The sequence below is a fragment of the Diachasmimorpha longicaudata genome, chromosome 1 (assembly GCF_034640455.1).
Source record: "Diachasmimorpha longicaudata isolate KC_UGA_2023 chromosome 1, iyDiaLong2, whole genome shotgun sequence".
NCBI lineage: Eukaryota > Metazoa > Arthropoda > Insecta > Hymenoptera > Braconidae > Diachasmimorpha > Diachasmimorpha longicaudata.
The window spans coordinates 9168315-9193013 of record NC_087225.1 but is presented as its reverse complement, the minus strand read 5'-3'; the positions used below and the strand labels follow the sequence as shown (position 1 = coordinate 9193013).

General features: G+C 37.9%; 9 protein-coding genes across 12 annotated transcripts; 5 read left to right on the top strand and 4 right to left on the bottom strand.

Moving 5' to 3' along the window:
• Positions 1-615: 615 nt before the first annotated feature.
• LOC135165538 (histone H2B-like) lies at positions 616-1089 on the bottom strand. The gene has a single exon (XM_064126972.1). It carries the CDS (start codon positions 1031-1033, stop codon positions 662-664), a length of 372 nt encoding a protein of 123 aa, XP_063983042.1. The 5' UTR covers positions 1034-1089; the 3' UTR covers positions 616-661.
• A 141-nt stretch (positions 1090-1230) lies between these two features.
• Positions 1231-1709, top strand: LOC135166038 (histone H2A-like). The gene has a single exon (XM_064127993.1). It carries the CDS (start codon positions 1291-1293, stop codon positions 1666-1668), a length of 378 nt encoding a protein of 125 aa, XP_063984063.1. The 5' UTR covers positions 1231-1290; the 3' UTR covers positions 1669-1709.
• Positions 1710-2339: 630 nt separating this feature from the next.
• On the bottom strand, positions 2340-2733 carry LOC135166751 (histone H4). Its single transcript, XM_064129347.1, has one exon. The coding sequence runs from the start codon at positions 2689-2691 to the stop codon at positions 2380-2382; it is 312 nt and encodes a 103-aa protein (XP_063985417.1). The 5' UTR covers positions 2692-2733; the 3' UTR covers positions 2340-2379.
• Positions 2734-2900: 167 nt separating this feature from the next.
• LOC135165407 (histone H3) lies at positions 2901-3674 on the top strand. Its single transcript, XM_064126712.1, has one exon. It carries the CDS (start codon positions 2953-2955, stop codon positions 3361-3363), a length of 411 nt encoding a protein of 136 aa, XP_063982782.1. The 5' UTR covers positions 2901-2952; the 3' UTR covers positions 3364-3674.
• A 910-nt stretch (positions 3675-4584) lies between these two features.
• On the top strand, positions 4585-5367 carry LOC135165100 (histone H1E-like). Its single transcript, XM_064126093.1, has one exon. The coding sequence runs from the start codon at positions 4665-4667 to the stop codon at positions 5310-5312; it is 648 nt and encodes a 215-aa protein (XP_063982163.1). The 5' UTR covers positions 4585-4664; the 3' UTR covers positions 5313-5367.
• A 3911-nt stretch (positions 5368-9278) lies between these two features.
• Positions 9279-11002, top strand: LOC135164270 (transcription initiation factor TFIID subunit 8). 2 transcript variants are annotated; one of them, XM_064124498.1, is made up of 5 exons: positions 9279-9445; positions 9782-10068; positions 10156-10306; positions 10482-10628; positions 10693-11002. In XM_064124498.1, the coding sequence occupies exons 1-5, from the start codon at positions 9316-9318 to the stop codon at positions 10854-10856; spliced, it is 879 nt and encodes a 292-aa protein (XP_063980568.1). In that variant the 5' UTR covers positions 9279-9315; the 3' UTR covers positions 10857-11002. The 2 variants fall into 2 exon arrangements, with proteins under 2 accessions (XP_063980568.1, XP_063980649.1); XM_064124579.1 differs by lacking the exon at positions 9279-9445 and adding an exon at positions 9488-9720.
• A 78-nt stretch (positions 11003-11080) lies between these two features.
• On the bottom strand, positions 11081-17901 carry Lkrsdh (Lysine ketoglutarate reductase/saccharopine dehydrogenase). 2 transcript variants are annotated; one of them, XM_064139473.1, is made up of 10 exons: positions 17335-17901; positions 16522-17004; positions 15966-16191; positions 14563-14890; positions 13617-13989; positions 12917-13239; positions 12580-12829; positions 12012-12275; positions 11526-11907; positions 11081-11283 (listed from the first exon to the last, which is right to left on the bottom strand). In XM_064139473.1, exons 1-10 carry the CDS (start codon positions 17419-17421, stop codon positions 11168-11170), a joined length of 2832 nt encoding a protein of 943 aa, XP_063995543.1. In that variant the 5' UTR covers positions 17422-17901; the 3' UTR covers positions 11081-11167. The 2 variants fall into 2 exon arrangements, with proteins under 2 accessions (XP_063995543.1, XP_063995621.1); XM_064139551.1 differs by having other exon boundaries at positions 13626-13989.
• A 138-nt stretch (positions 17902-18039) lies between these two features.
• Positions 18040-21665, bottom strand: LOC135160977 (general transcription factor IIF subunit 1). 2 transcript variants are annotated; one of them, XM_064118306.1, is made up of 6 exons: positions 21526-21665; positions 20623-20669; positions 20110-20481; positions 19685-20019; positions 18931-19549; positions 18040-18402 (listed from the first exon to the last, which is right to left on the bottom strand). In XM_064118306.1, the coding sequence occupies exons 3-6, from the start codon at positions 20454-20456 to the stop codon at positions 18189-18191; spliced, it is 1515 nt and encodes a 504-aa protein (XP_063974376.1). In that variant the 5' UTR covers positions 20457-20481; positions 20623-20669; positions 21526-21665; the 3' UTR covers positions 18040-18188. The 2 variants fall into 2 exon arrangements, with proteins under 2 accessions (XP_063974376.1, XP_063974299.1); XM_064118229.1 differs by lacking the exon at positions 21526-21665 and adding an exon at positions 21126-21360.
• Positions 21644-24294, top strand: LOC135162968 (cell cycle control protein 50A). The gene is made up of 4 exons (XM_064122022.1): positions 21644-21787; positions 22703-23512; positions 23708-23873; positions 23969-24294. Exons 1-4 carry the CDS (start codon positions 21736-21738, stop codon positions 24012-24014), a joined length of 1074 nt encoding a protein of 357 aa, XP_063978092.1. The 5' UTR covers positions 21644-21735; the 3' UTR covers positions 24015-24294.
• The last annotated feature ends 405 nt before the right edge of the window (positions 24295-24699 follow it).

The following is a 24699-nucleotide window of genomic DNA, read 5'->3' as shown; positions in this document are numbered from 1 at the left end:
TGTGTAAGGAACTCGTTAAAAGAAGGTTCTTTACATAGGTTCCATATGTACCTTTTCCTGGAATTGTCGTTAAGTATGCAGTGGCTTCGTGACGGCAAGTCGATGATGATTTGGGAAGAGGTATTGGATATCGATCCACTGCTGTAGAGAGAGTGAAATTCAACAGCAGGAAGGCAGGAGAATGTACAGATCATTCTCCTGACCATGATAGTCCACTATAGTTCGATAATTCTCCCGCGTTGTGAAGAAAACAGCTGAATTTTTAGTTGAAAACTATTGGGTGGATTCTCTTTAAGATTTTTGAAGTTGTGGTTTAATTATAGCGACAGAAAATTAATCAATGAACCTATGTCATGGAGAACGAATTGTCTGGAGAAATCATTGCATTATGATATCCAAGAGTGAAAGGTCAAACTAGAGATCTCAAATTTTTCTAAATAATTTCAAAAAGCTCACTGAGCTTAATTCTCAATTTAATTCTTGTCTTTGCTTTCCACAAAAAAAATTTTGCAACGTCAGGATTCAATGCGGTTATATATACAAATAAAAAAATTCGTTTTAATAGAAAATCCGTCGATTGATTTTTTTCGAAATGTAAGCACCTCGTTGTAAATATTTGGTGGCCCTGAAAAGGGCCGATTGTTTTCAGGAGGGTGCCACTTTACTTTGAGCTAGTGTATTTAGTGACAGCTTTGGTACCTTCAGAAACAGCGTGTTTAGCTAACTCTCCAGGAAGTAAAAGACGGACAGCAGTCTGAATTTCTCGAGAAGTGATCGTGGAGCGTTTATTGTAGTGAGCCAATCGGGAAGCTTCAGCAGCAATTCTTTCGAAGATATCGTTGACAAAAGAGTTCATGATGCTCATGGCTTTGCTTGAAACTCCAGTATCGGGATGAACTTGTTTCAAGACTTTGTAGATGTAGATAGCATAGCTCTCCTTCCTCTTGCGCTTCTTCTTTTTATCACTCTTGGTGATGTTTTTCTGCGCCTTTCCTGCCTTCTTCACGGCTTTACCACTAGCTTTAGGCGGCATGGTCCTTGTAGGAGAGTTGATACAGACTGCAAAGTTCCGTAAAAATGTGACGATACTGAAACCGTCGTTCATTTATTAGTGTCGACACATACGGCTCCGAGCCAATCAGAACACAAATATACGCAGCTGTCGTTTCTCCTGTTTCGATTGGTTCGGCAGTGAGAGCGCGCGAGTCTATAAAACGACGATTTCAGGGCGTTGAAACCACTCTTCATTCGCCTCTCGTCGAGTAAACGTTAATCTTAAACCTATACAACATGTCTGGCCGTGGCAAAGGTGGAAAAGTTAAGGGAAAGTCCAAGACTCGCTCTAACAGAGCTGGTTTACAATTCCCAGTTGGTCGTATTCATCGTCTCCTACGTAAAGGCAATTATGCTGAACGTGTTGGTGCTGGAGCTCCAGTTTACCTGGCTGCAGTGATGGAGTACTTGGCCGCTGAGGTTCTCGAGTTGGCAGGCAACGCCGCTCGTGACAACAAGAAGACTAGGATCATCCCTAGACATCTCCAGTTGGCCATTCGTAATGATGAGGAGTTGAACAAACTCTTATCAGGAGTCACCATTGCTCAGGGTGGTGTCCTGCCAAACATCCAGGCTGTTCTCTTGCCCAAGAAAACCGAGAAGAGCAGCTCGTAAATCAAGCTTCATTCGGTTAAACAAAATCGGCCCTTTTCAGGGCCACCAAATACTTTAACGCAGAAAATTAATATTCGTTTATATTTTTACATCTATGCATATAATTACGAAATTATATTTTCATCTGATCACATGAATTTAGAAAAATTTTGCATTTGTCTCATAAAATCATATCAAGCATTGCGTGAAATATTAATTTTATATAGAATTATAAAATATAATTTTTCATATAACTAAAACCATAACAAGCTGTAAAATGAACTGCTAAAATGTATGAAATTGCACATATTGCATTCTACATATTGATTTAAATTTATGTATACAAAAATGTGTTATTACTAAAATTGAATAGCTTCCAATGAGTTCATTTAAATGTTGGGTGCGTTGTATGAAAGTGGCGATTTTTTTTCTCATTTATTGTCTTAATGACATTTTAAACTAAATGAAAGTTCACTCCTTTGGCAAAAAATAAAAATTATCCATCATTTTATTGTCGTAAATATTTTTGCTTGAACTGCTATTCAGATTTTATTTGCTATGTGACATTAATAATTGAATAACTAAGTATGTGATATAGCATGTTCATTATTTCTCAGTTTAGCGTAACACCCAGAATAGAATTTACATTTACTACGAAATTGTAATAATTCAACGTTTGAATATTTGATGGCCCTGAAAAGGGCCGATTGATATTTTGTGGATGTTCTGGGTTTAACCTCCAAATCCATAGAGTGTACGCCCTTGGCGTTTAAGAGCGTAGACAACATCCATAGCAGTCACTGTCTTCCTCTTGGCGTGCTCGGTGTAGGTAACTGCATCACGGATGACATTCTCAAGGAAGACCTTGAGTACACCACGAGTCTCTTCATAAATCAGACCAGAAATACGTTTGACACCACCTCGACGAGCAAGACGACGAATAGCTGGCTTAGTGATTCCCTGGATGTTATCACGAAGTACTTTACGATGACGTTTAGCTCCTCCTTTTCCCAATCCTTTGCCTCCCTTACCGCGACCAGTCATTTTCACTCGAGTTGGGAATTAAGTTCAGCAGACGACGAACCAACAAATGCTTGTGATACTTTTCAACTTATGCTCCGGCTTTTATAGGTGTCATGTAAGGTATCCCCCACTACAAGTGAACCCACTAATAGCGCAGCGCTAGGGAGCTCTCCCAGCTCGCGCTTTCAGCGTATCAGAGTTCAGGACGACAGTATATATATGAGCCCTCCAGTATACGAGTTCATTCGCTCTTTGCATTCTGAGAAGTTCATTCGTCGCGCAATGGCTCGTACCAAGCAAACTGCCCGTAAATCAACTGGAGGAAAGGCTCCCAGGAAACAGTTGGCTACTAAAGCCGCTCGTAAGAGTGCGCCCGCTACTGGAGGAGTGAAGAAGCCCCATCGCTACAGGCCAGGAACTGTCGCTCTTCGTGAGATTCGTCGTTACCAGAAGAGCACTGAACTGCTCATTCGTAAACTTCCGTTTCAGCGACTTGTTCGTGAGATAGCTCAGGATTTCAAGACCGACTTGAGATTCCAGAGTTCGGCTGTAATGGCCCTTCAGGAAGCTAGTGAAGCTTATCTCGTTGGTCTCTTTGAAGACACCAATCTCTGTGCCATCCACGCCAAGAGGGTCACAATCATGCCAAAGGACATCCAATTGGCTCGTCGTATTCGTGGAGAGAGAGCTTAAATCAAGCTACAATTAAACGAAATCGGCCCTTTTCAGGGCCATCAAGTGTTTTCACGTAGAAAATGATAATTTTCGAAGAAAAATTACAATGTCCATAGTTTTTTAATCTTTATGGATTCACCTTTAAAAAATATCAATTTTTAGATTTCATATTGAACTGTTCGCATTACGATGATTTAATGCAATGAATAGTTATCTTAAAAATATCTTAAAAATATTATAAAATGATTTGAGTGTTATACTATTTTCTGTCTCTGTCAATATCTTCTTGCGAGAAAAATCAATAATAAAACTGCATAAAACTTAAATTGATACTATTGCCTTTCTTTTATCAATCGAGCCAAACTTGAAAGACAAGGCAGGCAAAAATATAATAGCACTACTCTAAGTATTCCGTTGCTGTCTTATGAACATTTTATCAATTCAAATGTTCTATCACTAGTCATTACTAAAAAATTTTAGAATTGGTAAATTTTGCGTTATCGGCTCGCTGGATTCTCTTATCACGACATTGTATGAAATTATCCATTGAACGTAAATTTATCAGTCTTTGGTTCAAGCTATTGCTAATTCTTACTTCTCATTGCAAAAATTTCTTAAGATAAAGAAAGGCCCTTGAGAGGTTCAAACTTTTTCAATTCTACCATATATCTCAGCAATAACTTAAAAGTGTCAAATTTTTCAAAAAAAATTCTGAATGAGATCCATTTTTTTAACAGGACAGAACATGCAGGAATTCAGCAATATTATAGAAGTATTTTATTGTCAAACACCACTTTGGCGTTGATCGAGCTTCTCCAACCTCGTCACCAAAATAACGCGTCTATTAGCAATTATTATTAAATATTCCTGTTTCTTCACATCAGTTTAAATTTCAACTGCCCTACGAATACAATTTTTCATCAGCATAATAATGATTGTTCATATTAAATAAGTTCAAACAGAATGAAGACCTCAAATGCCAAAGCATGTACCTCCAAAACTTGGAATTTTCTTACATTTGCTCTGCAATCATGACCGATAATTCCAGCGCGTTTGCAAAGTTAGACATTCATCTTAATAAAGCAACGAAAAAAAAGTGAATAGTGACGGAAAAATCATGAAAACGAGCAGAAATTTTGAAAACATCCCAAACTGCGATTCTCAATTAATAACATTGCAGTAGCTTAGTCTTTCTCCACGGTCCGCATACAATTTTTAAAAGAATTTCGACTGCTCTGATCAATTATCATTGGTAAGGATACCACTGATAAGGAATATTAATTTCTCCAGAGTAATCTCCTCCTAAAATCGATCAGAAAATGGTTGAGGCACCTTCATCTCCAAGGAGTATTTCGGCTCACATTAGTCTTACTGAAGCGCTCGCGAAAAAGGCGTCGAAGGCTAAGACAATGGTGACTAAACCCATTCGTCCCAGTACTGCCGAGATGGTGAATACTGCAATTGAAAAACTGGCAGAACGTAATGGATCATCACTCCAGGCCATCAAGAAGTATCTGGTTGCCCACTATAAGCTCAATATGGACAGGCACTCTCACTTCATTAAGAGATACTTGAAGTCAGCAGTGACGTCTGCAACCCTGGTGCAGACCAAGGGAAAAGGGGCTGCTGGATCATTCAAGCTTGCTGCGAAAAAACCCAGGGCATCGAAGTCTACGCCTAAAGTATCCAAGGAGGAACCAGCCAAGAAAACTCCGGTGAAAAAAACTGCAAAAAAAACAGCAGCTCCTAAGGCTAAATCAGCTTCTCCGAAGAAGGCACCAGCGAAAAAATCTACTCCAGCCAAATCTGTAAAGGCAAAAGCTGAAAAGCCTAAACCCAAGAGTCCGTCCAAAGTGAAAAAAACCATCAAAGGACCAACTGCTAAAGCTAAGGTGCCCAAGCCCAAGAAGACGACCACTACTGCTAAGGCGAGAAGCCCTAGCAAGAAGCCTGCTCAGAAGAAATGAATTCCTATTTATTTTAATCGATGTTCATCGTTACAAAACAAATCGGCCCTTTTCAGGGCCAACAGTTTTTTCAAATGTGGAAAAATTTTTTCGTTTTACTTAACCTTATTGGGATATTTTGCACACAGGAATTTTAACGTATAGTTTACTTACGTCATGTTGGAAGTAATGAGATGCAAATCATTGTTGAACACAATTATCAATTGAACGAGTTTTTTCTTTTCGGCATTGGGGCCTAAATAATTGTTGCGACTGTTTAAATATTATATGGAATCTAATGGTTGGGTTGATTGCAAAAAGTGACGAAATAGTTAATGTAATCACAAGCGATTCAGGCAAAAATTATTGACCACTCTGTAAATGGTGAATTTAGTCAAGAATTATGCAACAGTTGCTCGACATTTTTTACAGTCCCTCTTACTCAGTATTTTCCTTTTTTCCTATGGAAACATTTTTTAAAACTGATATCATCACCAAACGTCCTAATTATTTTTTATCCATTCTACGTGGTTTGGACACCCAAATGACGAATTTAATACATGCTTGTAAAACTGCAGGTATCTCGAACAGACGACATTTAGAACCAATGGATTATATAAATTTTCTTTTAATAGCCAGACTAGTTAATGAGGCAAGCTTACTTCATGCTGGTAACTACAAGTCCATCAGTGCTAATCCGCAAGTGGAGAAATGGCCCTGGTTTCAAGTTGTAATCTTGTACCTGCTATCCTACTTACCACCATGAAAATGTTAATACAGTGATCTGGTGGGGCTGGATGCGACCAGCAGTGGCCTTATAGCCATCCAGCGTTTCAACCAATCAGGAAGGATAATTTGAGCAGGAGGGTCTAAAATGCCGCAGTTCTGGGTGGGGATACGCCATTTTGCAGGAAAAGAATTTAAAAGTTATTATTTTCAATTATGAATAGAATAATAAAACGAGTCTTATTTTTAATTATATATTAACGGAATGGGATGACTTTAACAATATGAAATTCTCAGAAATCCACATATAAAGTTTAATCGTAATTTTCTGTTAATTTTTTGAAGTTGCGGAACAAAATAATGAGCAGACGCCCCCCCCCCCCCTCTTCAATTGAGTCTTGACCCCTTCTTTCGGTTCACTGTTTTGACGAGTAATAATAAATAAACTTAATTTTTACACTGACGCCATCTCACGAATCCGCTATATTGTTAATAACGAATATTTAATTGATTTTCCCTGAAAATGCACTTTATCGAATGATTTTTCCATTGGTTTCAGCTCGGTTACCCCATTAAATAATTATGAAAACCAATTAACGAGAATTTTCTGGGTCTTGAACGGATTAAGAACAAAATATATGCTGAAAATATCGATTGAAATGGATCAGGGCATATAATTTTGTACAATAATTTTTCATTTGAAAATTAAATGCATATCAAACTACACATCCTTCTAATTATTTCTTTCATCAGCTCTTATATTCATATTCATACATCGATAATTACCAGAATTTTACAGGCGACAGTGGGCCCAATTTCCCCTTTTCCCGCCGCGGCGGGGGAAAACATGAGGGGTCCTCAAGTGAGGACCATGGTCGGCGCATTAACCCGTCCACCCAAAATATATATCCCTTGTTGCCATTGGTAGGATTTGTATGTAAGGCCCCCACCCCCCCCTAGTACCTAGCCCGCACATAAATAGTAAGAAAGGGCTCAATATCTTCATAGTCCTTGTGGCATTGCTCTATCGAACATCACCACCATAGTGTCTTTGCAAATCATTGTCAATTTGTTAGTGATTGCTATTTTTTGTCAAGTTCTCATCAGTGTTTAAGACGTCTGTTGCTGTTTAAACCTATAAGGTAAGAACTCTTTTTTGACAAATTTAATATTTTTTAACGCTCAAATACCAGTGAATTCAATATAACAAGAATTATTAATATATAAAATATTATAAAGTGAGTGACGTAGTATTTGTTTCGAATATTCAATGTTTTTTTTTACATAAATTTCTGGTGAGGTAAATAAGCATAAAAGTTACTTTTAAATGGCATAAATAAATCTGTGTTTTTCACTAGTTTTTCTATTAATTGCAGGAATAATGGCAGGATTATTGGAACAAATAAAGGACCAAGACGTAGTCGACGGATTTCAGTCGTGCCTCCAATTTCTGAAGAAGCCCAATACGTGGGAAATGGATGCACTATTAGAGATGGCCAAGAAGCTAGCACATCCTTATGCGGTAGAGATCGCCGTCGGCCTTGTCCGACACATCCGTGAGGCACCTGCTAATCAAAAAGCCGTCGCTGTGTACCTTCTGGATGTTGTAGTGAAGAAGGCAGATCCAATTTATAAGAGTCTGTTTTCTCTTAACGTCGCAGGAGTATTTAGCATTGCGTTTGGAAACGCTAGTGCGAAAGAACGGGAGGTTCTCTTCAGCGTGCGCAAGTCCTGGAGGGATTTTTTCCCTAATGATGCGATGTCTGAGTTGGATTGTGCTGTGCAAAAGCACGATCCAAATTGGCCTATGTTCCTGCCAGCGCCTAAAACTAAAAAAACTTCCCCGAAGTCAGTGGTTCTGACAACATCACGGCCACCAATCGGGACACATTCTACAACGAATTCGGTGGTACTTGCACCTGCAACTGGCCCAATTGCTGATACCTCCGCAGAGACTACAATCGTGAAGGATTTTCCACCTTCAATTTTTGATACACCACCAAGGTCAAGTGTTGATGGATCTCCAGAAATTCTAACTCCGGAATCACCAATCCAAGGGAGTCTACTGAGTTACGAATTTTTCACTAAAATGGTGGGTGTTGAGGTTGAACCCCCGCAACCTGTGATATCGGCTCTAGCAGAGGTGAGCAGAATGAAGAGACGCTTTGGAACGGCGTACCGTTTGCAGCAGTTGCACCAAATGTTTTGGAAGTACGCTAAAGAAGAATCTAGCGACTCAGCAACTGAGCCCGAAGAGCCTGCAAAGAAGAGGAAGAGATCGCATTGCGAAAAAAAAACGAAGCCACAAGAAAGACAGCGAAAAGTCCTCGGAGTAATTTAATTGTAGTTTTGTCACCGGTAAGAAATCATCGCAATATTGTTTAGACATTATAATATTATTTACACTTGTGCAATAATATTATTATTAATTTTAATTAATTCAATTAATACTTTATAATAGTTTATAAGTAATAATAAACTATTGACCATATGCTACACCCATTCGGGTTTTTACATTTTGTTTCTCCTTCCCTTTAACCCCTATTAGTACATTCTTACATATTATTCTTAGAACTAATTTTACATTGGCCCTATTGCTTCTTTATAAATAATTTATGATCCAATTCTGCAAAGCACACGGAGATAAAAATTCTATAAATACTTCGAAAAACGTCCCGTAAAAATTACATTTCAAAATGTAAATTCATTACTCGCGCGCTACTCGCGGCGGGGACAATTTTTAAGTGCAAGGCACGTAATTTTTCCGGGTGGAACCTGAATTTTTTCTGACAACTTTTTTTTTTAATTGGACTCCACTAAAAAGACTTAAAAAATATGAAACACCTTTTTTTAAATTTCTACCATTAATAAATTTCTATTACACATATATAATTTAATTTTAATTTAATTTGACAGAATACAACTTCATATATAAAACAATAGAATTTTTTCCCCCCATAGGGCAGAAAACGTGTCTTTTAGGTCTTTCTTTTGTTTCCTCTACCTCCTCGAGTTCTTCGAGTTGAGTCCTAGAGATCTGACTCTTGTCGAGTTTCTCTAACTGCTAGTGTCCAGGGTGTTCAGCTACGCAGTATTAATAAGAATAAAATAATTAAATTAAACGGGACACACTGGAATTTAAACTGACCGCCAGGCGCGCAACGCCACTTAGTTACAAACGGCCACTGACGTAACAGTAAATGGTATGGTGAATTTTGCTCGTTTAAGTTGACTTTATGTTGGCAGTAACGCTTCCCTATTCGGGCGTTAACAGCGTGACCATCAGGAAAACATAAACATGGAGTTCCAGTATGTTAATCCGCGAAGAAAAATTCTTAATCATGCTGTTTGTAGCATTCTAGTAGAGTCTGGATATGAAACTTGTGACAAACAGGTGTTGGAGACGCTCACGGAGATGATACAAGCCTGTAAGTTTTTCTTTTTTCTCATAATAAGGTTCACTCCTTTCATTGACCACACTCCTAACCTCATAGCACTTAAACCAAAAGCTGATTATTTCAAGTATAAGAATTGAAACTAGATAAAATACCATGAACCATTAAGAAAGTTCATCAGTTATTAAATTTAATCAAATAATCAAAACCCAGAACAACTGAAAATCTATTTCAAATCTACCAAATGGTGTCCTGTGTGTTTGAGCTTCAGATGGTTTATGAGGCCTTGGTGGGCGTGATGGAAAAAAGTATTTAGTTGCAGTGAATTACGTTCCACAATTTTCTAATGTTAGATCTTATGTTTTTTAGTTATAGTTGGATTAGGTGAGTCTGCAAAAAACTACACTGAACTCGCTGGGCGAACTGAGCCTCTAATTGCCGACGTGATTGTTGCATTAATAAACATGGGTATGAGATTGGAAGGCCTGGAGAACTATGGAAAAAGACCTCACAGAACTGTATTGCCTCCTCTTCAGCAACAGACTCAGTCTAAACAATTGAATATTCTTCAGGCTGGTGTCAAGCAGCCTCATCCTTCGCACATTCCCAATTATCTACCAGCCTTTCCTGATCCTCATGCATACATCAGAACTCCAGTAAGCATTCTATAGGATCCCTATCATCGAGATCATTAATAGTACCATGGATGGTTAATTTTAATCATATTTCCCTCAACATATTAGACACACAAGCAACCGGTTACTGAGTATGAAGCCATTAGGGAGAAGACCGCTTCACAAAAAAGGGATACTGAGAGGGCTTTAACCCGATTCATTGCCAAAACTGGCGATACCCATAGTTTATTTTTCACCGCTGATAACAGCACCTTTCCCTGTGAGTATAGATATTACGCAATAATAATGATACAACAACATATCCATAAATAATTGAAATTAATAAAAATTTCAACGACAACTAAAGTCAAGGAATAATGAGATTATCTTCAATTTTTAATGATTGAATCAGTTGAATTAGCGCTGTAATTATCGTATAATGTTTTTAATTTCAGTGATAGCATGTAAACCACAGTTTCCGAGCTACCTTTCGGCCCTTCTCCCTCAAGACCAAATTTTCGAACCAGAGCCGGACTTTAACTTTGAACCGAGTCCAGTTAAAAAAAAGAAAGAAGTTACAGCAGATGCAGATGATGAAGCAGGTAATTATTCCGGTGTCTCAATAATGAAATAAACCTGTTAATATAATTATTTTCTCATTGACAGAAACGTCCGTAGAAATTGTAGAGCAAAATGAAGAGGTCTCGACCCAACAGGATGCGATAGATAACCCCTATCTCCGACCTGGAAAGGTGCCGGATGGAAAAGCTTCATCGGTAACGGCACCGGATTTCAGGCAGAATGTAAAAAAAGATGGCTTAGCAGATTGATTGATAATCAAGAGAGATTTTTACATAATTATTTTTAATAAAGCGAGACTGACTGATTTTATCCAAAATCAAAAGGGTGGAAAACTATGTATTTTATCTTATACTGAATTATACAACGATAGATTAATATTTCAATGAAACTGAAATGTGGTTTAAACAGTTTGAACCCCTTTATTTGCTATATTTCAATGGGTAATTAACAGGAAAAGATTAAAACTTCAATGTTGAGCGGAATGATAACATCTTTTTAATGATAAACGTAAATAATGAAAATTTATTTACAATTTACAAATGATTGATGGATTTACTATTTATTCCCACTTGGACGTTTCGAAGGATTCGATTCCCTCGGATCTCAGTCGGCTCAGCATTGGACGGTAGATATCTGGTGTGAAAGGGAGAATAACACCTCTCTGTTGAATTTCACCTGCGGCAAATAATAATAAAAAAATATTTTCAGAAAAATAATGTACAATGATTTCACTCATCAAATAATTCCCACTGATGATTATATCCTTTTCTCATGCAAGTTTTCCACAAATTCTTAGGCACAACACCTTTACTAATATTCTCCTTCAATTATGAACAAAAATCACTCCATATAAAATTAAGATAAATCGTTGTTGGTTTTAAAAAACATCTTTAAAAATTCGATGGAGTTAATCTTACCGTCGAGTATCATTTTCGCCGCAAGTGCAGCAGGATAACCAACAGTTCTCGCCATCGCAGAGTGCCCCATCGAGTCACCATAAATCACAAGATTGATGCCTCTCTCCTCCTTTTTATTATTCGGCCAGAGAATTCCAACGTCATGCCGCAGAACCACCAAATCCCGTTCATTATTCTCGTAATTAAGCTTTTTGGAGAGGTAATGGGTGAGTGTATCCAGTGGGCTATTCAATTTCAAGATAAGGTCCTCGTTTAGCAGGCCTAGATCCTCAATGGCCTTGACACGCGTCTCTGAGTTCAAACGCTCCTCCAATTTTCGTTTTAAATTTTCATAGAATATATCATCATTCAGTAATCCGAGCAAATTGCATATCAGCGTTCTCTGTCAATGAATAGGGGACAATTTATTTCATTCGGATTAATAAAGAATCCGAATGCAGTCGGCGAAAACCTTTAATTGAATTTTTGAGGGTAAATTCGACTTACCCAGGTTATATCAGGCCCATTAGGATGCAAACTGGGATGGGGATTGGGATCGATAAGGCCCAGGTACTGCAGTGCCTGAACAGTATCAGTAAATCCCTTAAATCTCAATGTTCCCCTCATGATAGTCGATGCATTAGGAATTCCATAAAGTTCTCTATAAATTGTGCTGTCGCGATTTGGAAAGCCCTCGAGAGCGAATCCTGGGAGGAAATCTAAGTTCTGAACTGTCGACATCAGATCATCTCCTCCAGCTATCTCCACTACCTGAACACGTCATAGATTCGGTTACAAATTGCTCACGATTTCAGCTGAAATTCTATTAATTTTTTAATGCAACTCTATCAGATATTTGTATTGAAAAAATTAAATTTGGTTTTTCCTTATGAATATTCTAGGGGATGTTTTCCATAAGGGTACAAAGGCATGAGCTTTCTACGTTTATAGTGAAAAAAATCTCAAGGGTGAATTCTAGAAGTAAAATGGAAATTTGTTGACCCATAAAAAAAGAATTTCAATGAGAATACATAATTTTTTAAATAATATTAAATGTCTCATAACGGTGAGTCACCTGGCCATTGTGATAGTATTTAGCTCGCGATAAAGTGTTGAGTAAAACTCCACGGGGCGACCAGCTGAATTTGTATCTCAGAGGATTGTCGGAACACTCTGGGGCTGGAAGGCCTCCACACCAGGAGATGAAGGATTCGATCTTTCCACCCGCCTGCTTCACATCATCGAAACACTCAAGCGCGAGGAGATGATCGATACCTGGGTCTAGACCCACTTCGTTCAAAATTGTCACTCCGGCGTTTTCAGCTCTGGAAAATGAAATTTCACGGTTTTTTAGGAATTAAATTTAAATTCTCACCTGTTTTGATGAGCGTTTTGATCGTAATTCAACTCACTCCTCGTGTAGGGCTCTGATATCATCATTCAAATAGCTCGCGGTGACTAGATGGGTTCGGCAATCAATACACGTCTTTGCAATGACATGATGGAGTCCATATGGAAGAAGCGACACGGCAACATCCGCGGAATTGACGATGTCTCGTAGGGTATCAGGGCGTTCAGTTACGTTGAGAGAAACCGATTCAACTCCGGGATATTTGTTAGCCAGAGTGTCAGCCTCTTCCTTGAGATGTGAACACACGACTATTTTTATGCTCCCGTCCCTGTGGAGGTACTCCACTAGAGGGGCTGACACATAGCCGGCTCCGAAGACGACGATCTTATTTGTTTAATATTAAAAAACGATTAATTAGATTAGCGACAGATATAGATGACTTTTGTTAGTAATAAACCAGCACTTGGCCTTCGAATGTGTTCGTCTCTTTAAGAAAAAATTTAACAAATTTAATTTGAATTGAGATCAGCGACTACAGCACCGTAAGTCATAAAAAATTAATTAGAATTTATATTAAGAAAGAACACACTAATTAGCCGGCTACCTAGATGCATACATCTGTGTACAAAGCCCATAACTCTCAAATGGAATCATTACAAAGCTTTTATTGGAGAATTTTATTTTTCCTGGACTGAGAATTTTCGAGAATTCGTTATGAAATAATCAATAAAAATTCATAATTAATCATAAAAGATATTTACCGTACTCACCGTCTTGGCTTCAGGCTGGCCATCGTCAGCCTTGTGCCTGGATTTGTTATTCATCTGTCTAAGCTCCTGAATATACTCAAAATTGGGTGTCAAGCTTCCGTTGGAGGCGATGATAGCCCCGTGAACGGCTGGAGAAAAATTATGCTCCTCCAGCGGTTTTTTAGCATCTGATCTTATAATGTCTAGGGAGTAGGGGTACAAAAGATCGCCAAAGAAGTCTGTTGCTTCTTTAGGGAGTTGAGTGGGCATGTTATCAATTGAACAAACAAGCACGCCGGGACCTTTGAACGATTTCGTATCTTTGTTTCTGTCAGCGTCGTAGAGACAAAACGGTGTATCGATTGTCGTGCATTCGTTCATGAATCTTAAATAAATAAAAAAATATTTTTCTGCTGAATTTAATTGAGTTAAATGAATTAATAATAAAATTTTCCTAAAATATATATTATTTTTCCTGTACAAATTTTACCTCGTACCAGACTGCAATAAAAAATGGCATTGAGGATATTGAAGGGTGAATCATTATCTCATTCTTATAATTACTGTAGTACCACAAGTGTTCAAGACCACTTGGGAATCCCCATTCTGCATAAAAGGTAGCAATATTATTTACCTTTAATTTTGCTACTGAGGAACATCATAGAAATTTCTTTGTAGAGCAAAGGGGAAACACAATCTATAGGAAATCACATAAAAAGTGTTTGAAATTCACGTGGGATTTTCTGCAACAATTTTTGAGCCATTTTTTATCGGATCTGTATAACTGTCGCTATATATTACCATTGATAGACCTTGCATAAAGTTAGTTATGGGACTCCCTATAGCCGATTTGTTTTCATTCTTAAAAATAATTTCTATTGAAGATAACTGCTCGAAGCAAAGAAAATTGAAAAATTAAAATAGGTCGTGTTAATTTAAAAGTGCGAAAGTAACTCACTCAATGCTCCCACCGGGATCAGCGGAGATATCGCAGATAGCTAACATCCGATGGGGTAGCGCAGGTGCCCCGACGCTGATCGGTAACCATGGGGTGTGAGCAGGTCTTAACAAGTATTTTGCATCGGGAATAGTCAATAATTTCGGAGAATCAACGGCCCAATAAATTCCGTTAATTATGACGGAGGCATATGGTGCTATCTTCTTGCTGAAGGTGGAGATGTATCTCTCGGGATGCTTATCATACTCCTCGGGGTCGAAACCACCGCCCTCCTTTCGTTCCAAGTGATGTCTTCTTCTCACTTCACAACTGTAGATTTTATTTGTATCTGGAGAATACAAAATGAATATCTGATATCGCATCCATTAATTTTGGCTTTTTAATCCTCATTTTAATAAAAATAAACAAATTGTCTAATCAAAAGGACGGAACGCTCCGTAAACCGTATACGCAGAGAGTTACATAATGTTTAAGGAAATTTATTGTATTAAATTAATTTAATTTAAATTTTACTGAATTTTTTCCTCTGTTTTCCTCTGATCCGCTGGATCGATCCACGGGATCGAAAAAACGGTGCGTTTCAAAATCTAAACGATTTTTGAGCGGCAGATCTATTTATTAAAAAATATTAAAAAATCCTTTACAAAATTTTGTTTAAAAATAGTAGTTTCTGGTTATTCTGGGCAAAACGGCCACCGGAACTATTTGCTGTTGACGTTATCAATATCACATATGTTTTACTATTTTCTCCTAGATCCATTCATCAACGAGATATCTCTCCTTTTAATAATGTCATAAAGTCGATTTATGAGGCACATCATTGATATTCCCTGGAATAATCGCGAAAGTTTCCAACTAAAACTCGATTAAAGAGTCGCTTATCATGGATCTCATTGTTCTTCAACAACTAGCTGATTCAGTTATATCTAGAATTCCCAATCTCTATTACTGTTTGTAGTTTTTTAAAAACGTTTTTTTCTGTATAAATATAAACACGTGTTTGTTGACTTGCGCAATTTTCTTTTGAAGATAAATACGGATATCATGTAGTTTAGCGTTGAGGTCATTGCAGGCTATCGCGAATAATTTTATGAAGGTACATGCGTGAGCGTAATTTTTTTTGCAGAAAAATCAACTAAAAGATGATATTCGATCTTCGTCTTTCGGGATTAACGAAATAAATTTTCAGCGGCGAGACAATATTTTCTCATAATATTTACTCGCCAATTGTGTAGCATTGTAAAGTACCATTAAACCCGTCGGAGCCGGCTGGTGGGAATTGGGTACCTCTGGCGCCACGATGACGGGACATTGAGACATAAACCTGTCCAAATGGCAGGTTACTCCAGGTACTAATCCGGATTAAATCAATCCCTTGCAAAGCATTTACTGAAGAGACTTACCCCCGTGTTCCGCGACTTTACGGAGGCTCTCCGGGGTCACATACTCATGGGGAAGTTCCTGAAAAACCTCCTGACCCCCCTGACTGACGTTACCACTCCCTGTGAAGACGAATGTTAAGGGACCTATTGACTTTGGCATTGCACCCAGTGCTATCTCATATCCGGCATCGCGAATCGCTTGTCGGGCCATTGCAGAATCTCGATAGTTGTGAGCCGGTCCAATGTGCTAGAGATTTCAATTGAATGAAAATTTGCACCTTGATATCTCATTCAAAAGAGAGGGAAAAGTCTGAGGGGCTGGGGAATTCATTTATTTCATTAAGAGAGATAAATCATTCTAAGAAATTGTTAGAAATACCCTATGCAAAATGGGCTATACACAGCATTGCCAAAAAATTGTTATGGCAATGCTAGAGCTTACGTAATCAATGGGGAATCCCCTGCATGCGATCAGAGCCGTGGCCAACTAGACTAGGATTGATCATAATGTAATCGTAATTAAATTCTGAGAGAGAATGAAATTTTCTAAAAGATTTTTTCGAAAAGCTCGTAATACCATGAAGGGTGTATGATGCCCAAGCGCTAAAAGCCTGAGTCCAAGGCCATGAAGAATGTTAACCATACCCGCGACACCCGCATACTTCCCAAACGCAACGACCCTCTGTCCAGAATTATCAGTCAACTTCTCGTAATCCAGCAATCGTATATTTTTCTCCAAAATAGCATCAAGTAGAGGCATATTGCTCTCCTGAGCTTTAATTGTATGGGAAAAGCAGCAGTAGGTTTTGTTGGGTATCAGTTGGTCAATGGGGATCTGCTTGACCCCGAAGATGACCGAGGCCTCGCTGATGTCTTCCTGGAGAAAAGCTCCTGCCTTCAAGTATGCCTGGGCCGGGTAAGCGCGACGATTGCTTGGCTGAACAATGACTTTTACACCTGCGCGAATCAAGCGTCTCACGTTCGAGGGGGCCAGGGGGGCACGACGCTCCCATACTGATTGATCCTCACGACGAATTGCTATAGTTTTTCCTCGCAGACTCTGGAAATCATTCATATTGCTTTTTAACGATGAGTGTTGTTTTAAAGTTGTTTTAACGAATGAGTTAAAACAACTTTACCCTCCTCCGATTATCGTCAAGTCATTTTATGTCGTCCGTTGGCAATAAACAAAATTTTTAAGCCACCACTAGGACTTGAAGGGTACATTCCCTTGCACTTAAAAATTAATGGTTGAAAATTTGGGGGCAATTTTGAAGTTATGAATTTCCGAGACATGAAAAAAAATTAATTTCACATTTTTCTGAACATTTGTACCCTTCTTCACATTTAAAAAAATTAATAAAAATGAGTTCCAACAGAATGAACTTACGCTGCTTAATTTAACACTATTTTTACTATAAACACCTCCCATCGATCGATTTAATCGTGGAACACAAATTGAATGCAATATTCTCATGATGACCCCCTGATCTTTCGCTGCACTATGCCAATACTATCAGCGTACAACTGAAATTCGTTGTTTATCAACCACCCACACTCCAGTTTACATTTCCCGGAGGAAATAACAGCACATCCACTCGATACGAAAGTTTTAAATCAACTAAATCGACTTTGCAATAAAGAGTCTACACTTCCTCAAATATGACCTTTCCCTTATCGTAATCTGACGGCCTGTCTTCTTACATTTATTGGAGGCCCTTATCTCGCGTTACGGAATACTATAGGGTACACATTATCTCTTATTCTAGTGGAAAAATTTGACGTAATTTTGGGGTGAGCTTTGATTACAGAGGTAATGCAAATAATTTATCGTTTATCATTGCAGTTTTTAAACCGGACTGCCGAATAAATCCGCCGAAAAAATATCGAAGGAGAGTAATTCATGTGGGAAAATTATAAACCATTGATTTCTTTATCTAGTTTCTAGACTCCTTTAATCAGTACTCTATGATGATTATCAATCATTTTGCTCTAGATTATACACTAAAGATTAAATTTTAATAAGGACAAGTTTATTTATCTATTCTATTGAATTCCATTTTTTTGAAGTATAAACTGAATTACCAGCAGCCTCTTTATCACCATAAATCAAATTTATTATTCATTATATATTATTTATAAAAAGGCACTAGGATGAGTCGATATCGGAAAGAATTCGTGTATCCTTTTGTGCGGATTCAGAGACATAGAAGTACCTTCAACAGAATGATAACGAAAAATCCTCTAATGTGGTTGAGGCTTTATCGATAAATACATTTTATTCTTCACTATTTGCTGGGTTGGCTTTATTTTCTTTAGTATCAATGTCATAACGTTGACTAAGTCATCGGACTTCAGGCCGGTTTTCTTTGATTTAAACTTCTGCAGTAATTCTGTTGTTGTCATTGGTTTACGCGTCAAATAACGACGCACTGCATCCTCGGTAATTCCGGATTCACTGAAACAAAAGTCAGACAGTTTTTTTCTCAAGCAATGTCACTGTAACAATGCAGGTATCTTCATAACAAGCGGTCGTAAACAAAATGATCTAAAAAATTTCTCGTGCTGATATGAAATTCTCCACAAAACCGATATTATCACATTTGCCTAGGGTCAATAGTTCCTAAGATAAATTAGCGCGGATAAGATACAAGTTTACTTTGCAAAAAACGAACCAAAATAAATGACTATTAATTACTCATAACTCGAGGCGGCAGAGTGAAATATTAAGAATTTCGCGTAATTTTCAAGATTTTTCCATGTACACGAAGATGACATGTGACTAAGTAAATATGTATACTTTTCCTAACAGATATGAAAGATTGAGCAAAGCGCATTTTCTTCTACTACGCTTTTCCCAAGTTTGCAATTTAATCATCTGTTATCAGGATAGTTCAAGAATCGATAAGATACTTCGTTTATCTCATTTCACAGCTTTTCAACTTAATTAATTCTCTTCCATCATCATTACTCATAGATTAATTACCTCAGTCCAGGAATGTAAGAGCTCGAAGGCGCAGAATTGAAATTATCTAATTTGATTTTTTTAGACTGCGAGATGTCCGGAGATGACGTCATTTTCCTCTTGATATTGTCAGAGCTGGAGGGACCAAGAACTGGTGTAGCTGACCTCGAACTCTGTGCACTGTTGACTTTATTATCCTTCTTATCCTTCTCCTTCGCAGCGTCAGAATCAGTATCCGAGTCACTGGAAAAATCACTCGATGATTCTTTTCCATTCTTTTTGACTGAATCCTTCTTCTTATTGGCAGTCGGTTTCTTCTTCTTCTTTTTGTCCTTGTCTTTTCGCTTATCACCGTCCTTCGCTTTCTCCTTATCATCCTTATCCTTGCTTTCGTCGTTATCAGACTCATCTTCCTTCTCAGTCTTGTCTTTTTGTTCATCCTCGTCTTCATCGTCCGACGCCAGTAATTTTCGCAGTGCATCCTCCTCGGCTACTGATTTTATCTTATTGCTTTCTGCCTCTGCTTCTGAGTCCGTTGAATCCGATATGTAATCGCATTCACGCCCTTCCTCGTCTCCGTCATCACTCTCCTCCATGGCTTCATCATCTGATGCATCTTTCTTCTTTTTTTTCGGAACCACTGAAAGCGAGAATTTCACTGGATGAATATCATATTAGGGCTAGGTCAACAACCCTGGTATCCATATGTCTCAATATCTATACTTATTTGTAAAGAAAAACAGTCCACTTATTAAAAAAACAAATCGTCGTGTACCTTTTCCTTTCTTCTTCTTCTTCTTCGCACCTCCATCAGCCTCATCATCAGATGCCTTCTTGTCCTTTTCCTCGTCACTGTCAGAGTCCTCGTCATCGCTGTCCATCCACTCATCCATTTCAGAGATCTTCAGCTCCTTTTCTTTTTTGGATCCTCTGGACTTCTTACCACCCTCAGCCAACTCTGCATCCTCTTCGTTCCCATCTTCGTCATTTCTCAGACGCTTGCGAACCATTATAGCGTGATAATTCATAGTCTTGTTACGACGACTGAACTCTGCCTCGGCTTCCTCAGCGCTGAGGGCCTTATACCTCTGAATCGGCTGGAAATTGTACCTAAAAGAAAGTCATTCATGCCCACAGGTCATTTTATTAATTATAACTGAAGTATTTTTAGGAGAAAGTGAATATATTCTTCATATTTACCACTCTTGAAGTGGGAATGCTTCGATGGCACCGTCCGAGGCATGTGTGAACACGTAATAAGCTGCATTGGCACTGACACCACCTTCTCTGATTCCTTTGAACTTCTTACCAGTTCGTCCACCGGCTTTCAATATCCAGGGCTGATTCTCTGGTTTGTACTTCTTACTCGTTATTCCAAACTTCTTCCTCCTGGCCTCCTCCCTTGCGTCCCTACCGAACTCAGATCCAGCTCCGAATTTCGGTAGCTCCTCATCGATCCCCTTGAACTCCTTCATGTTGTTCTCACGCTCCATCTTCACTTGGGACCATTCCGAGAAATTGACCCGCAGGTTAGCGTTGAACCGCATCACGTTGTGCTTCTTCTTGGATGTTCTGGAGGGAAAATGAAATTATAACAGCGATGGAACCATAGTTCATTAAAGACGTTCTAAAATAGCTTTTCGTCAAGAGAGGATTCGTTTTGAAGATTAGAAAATCGTTGGAAATATTCCTAAGAAAATAAAACAAACTTACTTCGGGACACGAATGCTGTACTCCTGAATTGGCTGCGCCCCAGGAGCCTGGAAAATCATTTGATAAATTAATTTTCTAAATGTTATTAGTTGTTGTCAATATTCTACCGAAGTAATTAGTTGATTGGCGAAACGCTTTTAATCATTTTTCACTAATATCAGTTGCCATTAGAAATCTTGTAATCTGAGGGAGATTGAGAATGTTTGGTGCAATTTGTTTGTAAATATAAATAATAATTCCAATTTAATTCCGTAAAGTATATAACAATAAAATGAATGATTTACGAGAAAATAAAATTTTTATTTTCTCGTAAATCATCAAGTACTAGTAACTTATCTATTCAATTGGAATATTTCTTTGTTTATAAATAATTTATATAATTCTGTGGGAGTAGACTTTCTGAGTTCAAAAAGGTACTGATGGTGGGGGGATGGTATGTACGGGAATCACAATTACCAGCAGAAACTCGTGTTCCCGTTCTACATGAATCTTTGAAAACTAACCTTGCCTCCTGCTGAATTCATTGTACTCAACCTATCTTCAATTGGCTATGATTTACTTAATTATATTTATGTAAACGGACAGATGTAATTGCCGGCCGATGTGGCTAATCAGTTTCAGCTAATAACATTTAAATTATAACTAGAAATATAAGTTTGATCCAGATCTGGAGACGAGCTATCACTTCAATCCCGTGTTTACCCAACGTTCACAGATATTGTAGAGGTTCCATGACGCTCACGCATTATGGGGCCTTTTGTAGCGGTGGCGCATTGGAACGTTGGAACGTCAACCAAAACACAGTGTTATGAAGTAATTATTTTCTTTTAATTTAGGAACAAGTAAGTAGCTAAGAAAAATTGCGAAACAAAATTAATTAAAATTATATACATAATATATTACATATCTCTAGCGTAAAGTGCCTTCAAATTTCCCGGTTCCAACTCCTTAAAGCTGTTCTGCGCATCATCGACTCTGATTCGTCGAAATTATCAACAGCCATTATCAAAAAAAGTCTCACAAATGAGGAAAAATATTTATCTATTATTATCAACACTCTACACTATTCGAATATATTAACAAATAAGTGAGACTGAGGACGTTACTGTCACAATGACGAGTGTCAGTGAAACAAGTTCATTACCAAAAACCAAAAAACCATCAGGTAAATCGTGCTCATATAGTGTCAAGAGTTGTTTCACCTCACGTTAACCTCCACAATCACAAAAATTATAATTTTTGATGTCAGGAGTGTAATCTGAAGGCCTGAGGAAGAATTAGAATATCACAAATGAGTGAATTCTCCAGATCGCGTTGTGAAATTTCCAGATTTTTTCATTTTCGATTGAGAGAGGGCTCGTCATTTCGTCGGTGCAAATATTGACAGTTCTAGGCTCACCTTGAAATGATTGATTTTCATTTCATGAAGAACATCATGATTTCGCAATAATCAAAACTTTATTTCGTTATATGCCAACTTGGTGGGTGACGTATTGCCATTTTGCAAGATTCCTTTTGTAATAACCATATGATCATGATAATATCATGATATTCTTGAAGATGACTCAATTACCTGAAACTTATCATTTCCGCGAAATAACCAATTCGATAAGAACGAATGAGGTTAAATACTCGTCAAACTTACGACACTCGTCTTTTTTTTAATTTATATTTTATTATGCACCACCGTAAAATTTGGTCTTCTTGATGCAAACAATAGTTCTGGTGTTTCCTCTATTGACGCATCGTTCCCTAAGATCGCGCAATTACTAATTGAAATTAATTGTCTAACGTGTCAATTAAAAATCAAAAAATGTCGAACATGCTCAATTAAACCGTTTGTCTACCGTTTTTCCATTTCACTCCTGAATTTCTAAACAACTTGAGAGAAATGTGAGGGTCTGCATGAAAAGAGCCCATGCTTGGACCTTCTCTTTTACTTATTGGTCTGTTCCACTGAATTCCCCATATTTTAATCACAAGAAGAAGAAGGGTCTATGCAAAATGAGTTCGGGCCCCTTTGATGCAGACACCTACGACTATCTCAGTGATTTGTCACCAATGATCTCATTAAAAACAGATAGTGCCTTCAAACAACAGCGTCTTCCTGCCTGGCAGCCGATCCTTACAGCAGGCACAGTCCTCCCGACCTTTTTTGTGATAGGCATAGCCTTCATCCCAGCAGGAATTGGTCTTCTCTATTTCTCCGACAAAGTTCATGAGTACGCAGTGGACTACACAAACTGCATATCCCTCCGGGAAAATCGACGATGCTCAGACGTTATCTTCAATAATCCGGGAAGTGTCTGTGATTGTAACGTCAGCTTTCGCCTTGAAGATGACTTCCAGGCTGACGTCTACATGTACTACGGTCTGACGAATTTCTATCAGAATCACAGACGTTATGTCAAATCAAGGGATGATAATCAACTACTGGGAAGGCTCAGCGAGGAGGTATCCAGTGACTGCGATCCATTTGCATCCAACGAAAGTTTCGTACCGAAAAGAGCCATTGCACCTTGTGGAGCAATAGCAAATTCCCTCTTCAGTGATGAGTTGAGCTTATATTCAAAGGATTTGAGACAGACCATTCCACTCATCAAGACGGGAATTGCCTGGCCCTCGGATAAGAATATCAAGTTCAAAAATCCACCTGGTAATCTCACCAAGGCTTTCGAGAATTATGAAAAACCTAGGAATTGGACAAAATATGTATGGCAGCTGGACGAAGAGGATCCCAGTAATAATGGATTTCAGAACGAGGACTTGATCGTTTGGATGAGAACTGCTGCATTACCTACGTTCAGGAAACTATACAGAAGGATCAATCATACCGACCCGATGTTCAAGGGACTCAAGAAGGGAGATTATATCTTGAGCGTTAAATACTGTGAGTAGTTTGAGGAGAAGTAGTGGAGATTGAGTTGTGATTGGGAATATTTTTGATTAATGTATTTCATATAAGAAAGCAAAGATTCTCGATTCGAAAATATCAATGGATTTGCTAAAACGAATATCTGCCATAGGAAGCTCAATCGAAATTTCCATTTGGAATTGAATGATTGATAATAATTTTTTTTCCCAGCTTATCAAGTTTCCTCCTTCGAAGGAAGTAAACGCATGATTCTGAGTACAACATCTCTCCTCGGCGGTAAAAATCCATTCCTGGGAATAGCATATATCGTGGTGGGATGTGTGTGCCTCGTTCTGGGAGTTGCATTGTTAATAATTCATATTAAATGTTCAAAAAGGTGAGACTAAACAGTCACAAATCGAGCTGATAAAACTAATCTAGCAGTTTAAGCCTATTAAAAATTTTAATTGATATCCCGATTTTTAATTTCAGTACGAATGAGATGATAAACGTTAATCAACACACACCCTATCAATAGTCTAATATACTAGGAGAGAATCCTGGACGAATTTCAGCACTAATTGGTGTTTCATTATCGAGAAAAGTCAGTGAAAATATAGACTGTTCAGCAACAGTCATTGTGTTACTCGTAATAATGCACCGAGACGTAATTAGATTAATTCCTTAGCAAAGAAATTTTACTCTGTAAAGATATTCCCCCAATTTTCATTATTGGCTAATTATTTATGTATAAGATGCAGGGATAATTCTAGTGTTTAATTTTATTGATTGAATTTGCATTCCCCCGATCGAACAAATGGTTTTTTTTATTCATTGTCCAATTTGTCCCCTAAAATGTCAAATATTTGTTAATTCCACGTTTATCCTACAATCACACGTCATCGAGATCTAAAGAATCGAATTATTTTCTGTTATGTTTTTTATGGCTTCAATACTAAATCCGAAAAATGTATATTTTCCAGTATTAGTACGTTATCGTTGACAAATCTCTGTTCTCATTCATTTACCTCACACCTCGTCGATGTACCTACTTTACAATGAAACAAATTGCATTTTATATGCATTGTTTGAACTGTCAAAGGTATGAATTAATAACAAAAACTTGAAAAAATCTCCAGCAGTTCCTCTTTTACATAGAAAAGTGTCATATAATTCCCTCCATTAAGATAATCACATTTTATGTGTATTTACATGTTGAGGAA

What these genes read in the sequence shown, in the direction of transcription:
- LOC135165407 (XM_064126712.1), top strand. Translation starts at nt 2,953, where the DNA reads ATGGCTCGTACCAAGCAAACTGCCCGTAAATCAACTGGAGGAAAGGCT.
- LOC135164270 (XM_064124498.1), top strand. Translation starts at nt 9,316, where the DNA reads ATGGAGTTCCAGTATGTTAATCCGCGAAGAAAAATTCTTAATCATGCT. An exon ending in ATGCATACATCAGAACTCCA is followed by an intron (nt 10,069 to 10,155) that starts GTAAGCATTCTA and finishes TCAACATATTAG; the next exon opens with ACACACAAGCAACCGGTTAC. An exon ending in TGATAACAGCACCTTTCCCT is followed by an intron (nt 10,307 to 10,481) that starts GTGAGTATAGAT and finishes TTTTAATTTCAG; the next exon opens with TGATAGCATGTAAACCACAG.
- LOC135165100 (XM_064126093.1), top strand. Translation starts at nt 4,665, where the DNA reads ATGGTTGAGGCACCTTCATCTCCAAGGAGTATTTCGGCTCACATTAGT.
- LOC135160977 (XM_064118229.1), bottom strand. Translation starts at nt 21,146, where the DNA reads ATGAATTCAGCAGGAGGCAAG. An exon ending in GCATTCCCACTTCAAGAGTG is followed by an intron (nt 20,020 to 20,109) that starts GTAAATATGAAG and finishes ACTTTCTTTTAG; the next exon opens with GTACAATTTCCAGCCGATTC. An exon ending in GAAGAAGAAGAAAGGAAAAG is followed by an intron (nt 19,550 to 19,684) that starts GTACACGACGAT and finishes TCTCGCTTTCAG; the next exon opens with TGGTTCCGAAAAAAAAGAAG.
- Lkrsdh (XM_064139473.1), bottom strand. Translation starts at nt 17,421, where the DNA reads ATGAGAATATTGCATTCAATTTGTGTTCCACGATTAAATCGATCGATG. An exon ending in TAAAGTCGCGGAACACGGGG is followed by an intron (nt 14,891 to 15,965) that starts GTAAGTCTCTTC and finishes TGTATTCTCCAG; the next exon opens with ATACAAATAAAATCTACAGT. An exon ending in ATGGGCCTGATATAACCTGG is followed by an intron (nt 11,908 to 12,011) that starts GTAAGTCGAATT and finishes ATTCATTGACAG; the next exon opens with AGAACGCTGATATGCAATTT.
- LOC135166751 (XM_064129347.1), bottom strand. Translation starts at nt 2,691, where the DNA reads ATGACTGGTCGCGGTAAGGGAGGCAAAGGATTGGGAAAAGGAGGAGCT.
- LOC135162968 (XM_064122022.1), top strand. Translation starts at nt 21,736, where the DNA reads ATGACGAGTGTCAGTGAAACAAGTTCATTACCAAAAACCAAAAAACCA. An exon ending in AAAAACCAAAAAACCATCAG is followed by an intron (nt 21,788 to 22,702) that starts GTAAATCGTGCT and finishes CATTAAAAACAG; the next exon opens with ATAGTGCCTTCAAACAACAG. An exon ending in TATCTTGAGCGTTAAATACT is followed by an intron (nt 23,513 to 23,707) that starts GTGAGTAGTTTG and finishes TTTTTTTCCCAG; the next exon opens with CTTATCAAGTTTCCTCCTTC.
- LOC135166038 (XM_064127993.1), top strand. Translation starts at nt 1,291, where the DNA reads ATGTCTGGCCGTGGCAAAGGTGGAAAAGTTAAGGGAAAGTCCAAGACT.
- LOC135165538 (XM_064126972.1), bottom strand. Translation starts at nt 1,033, where the DNA reads ATGCCGCCTAAAGCTAGTGGTAAAGCCGTGAAGAAGGCAGGAAAGGCG.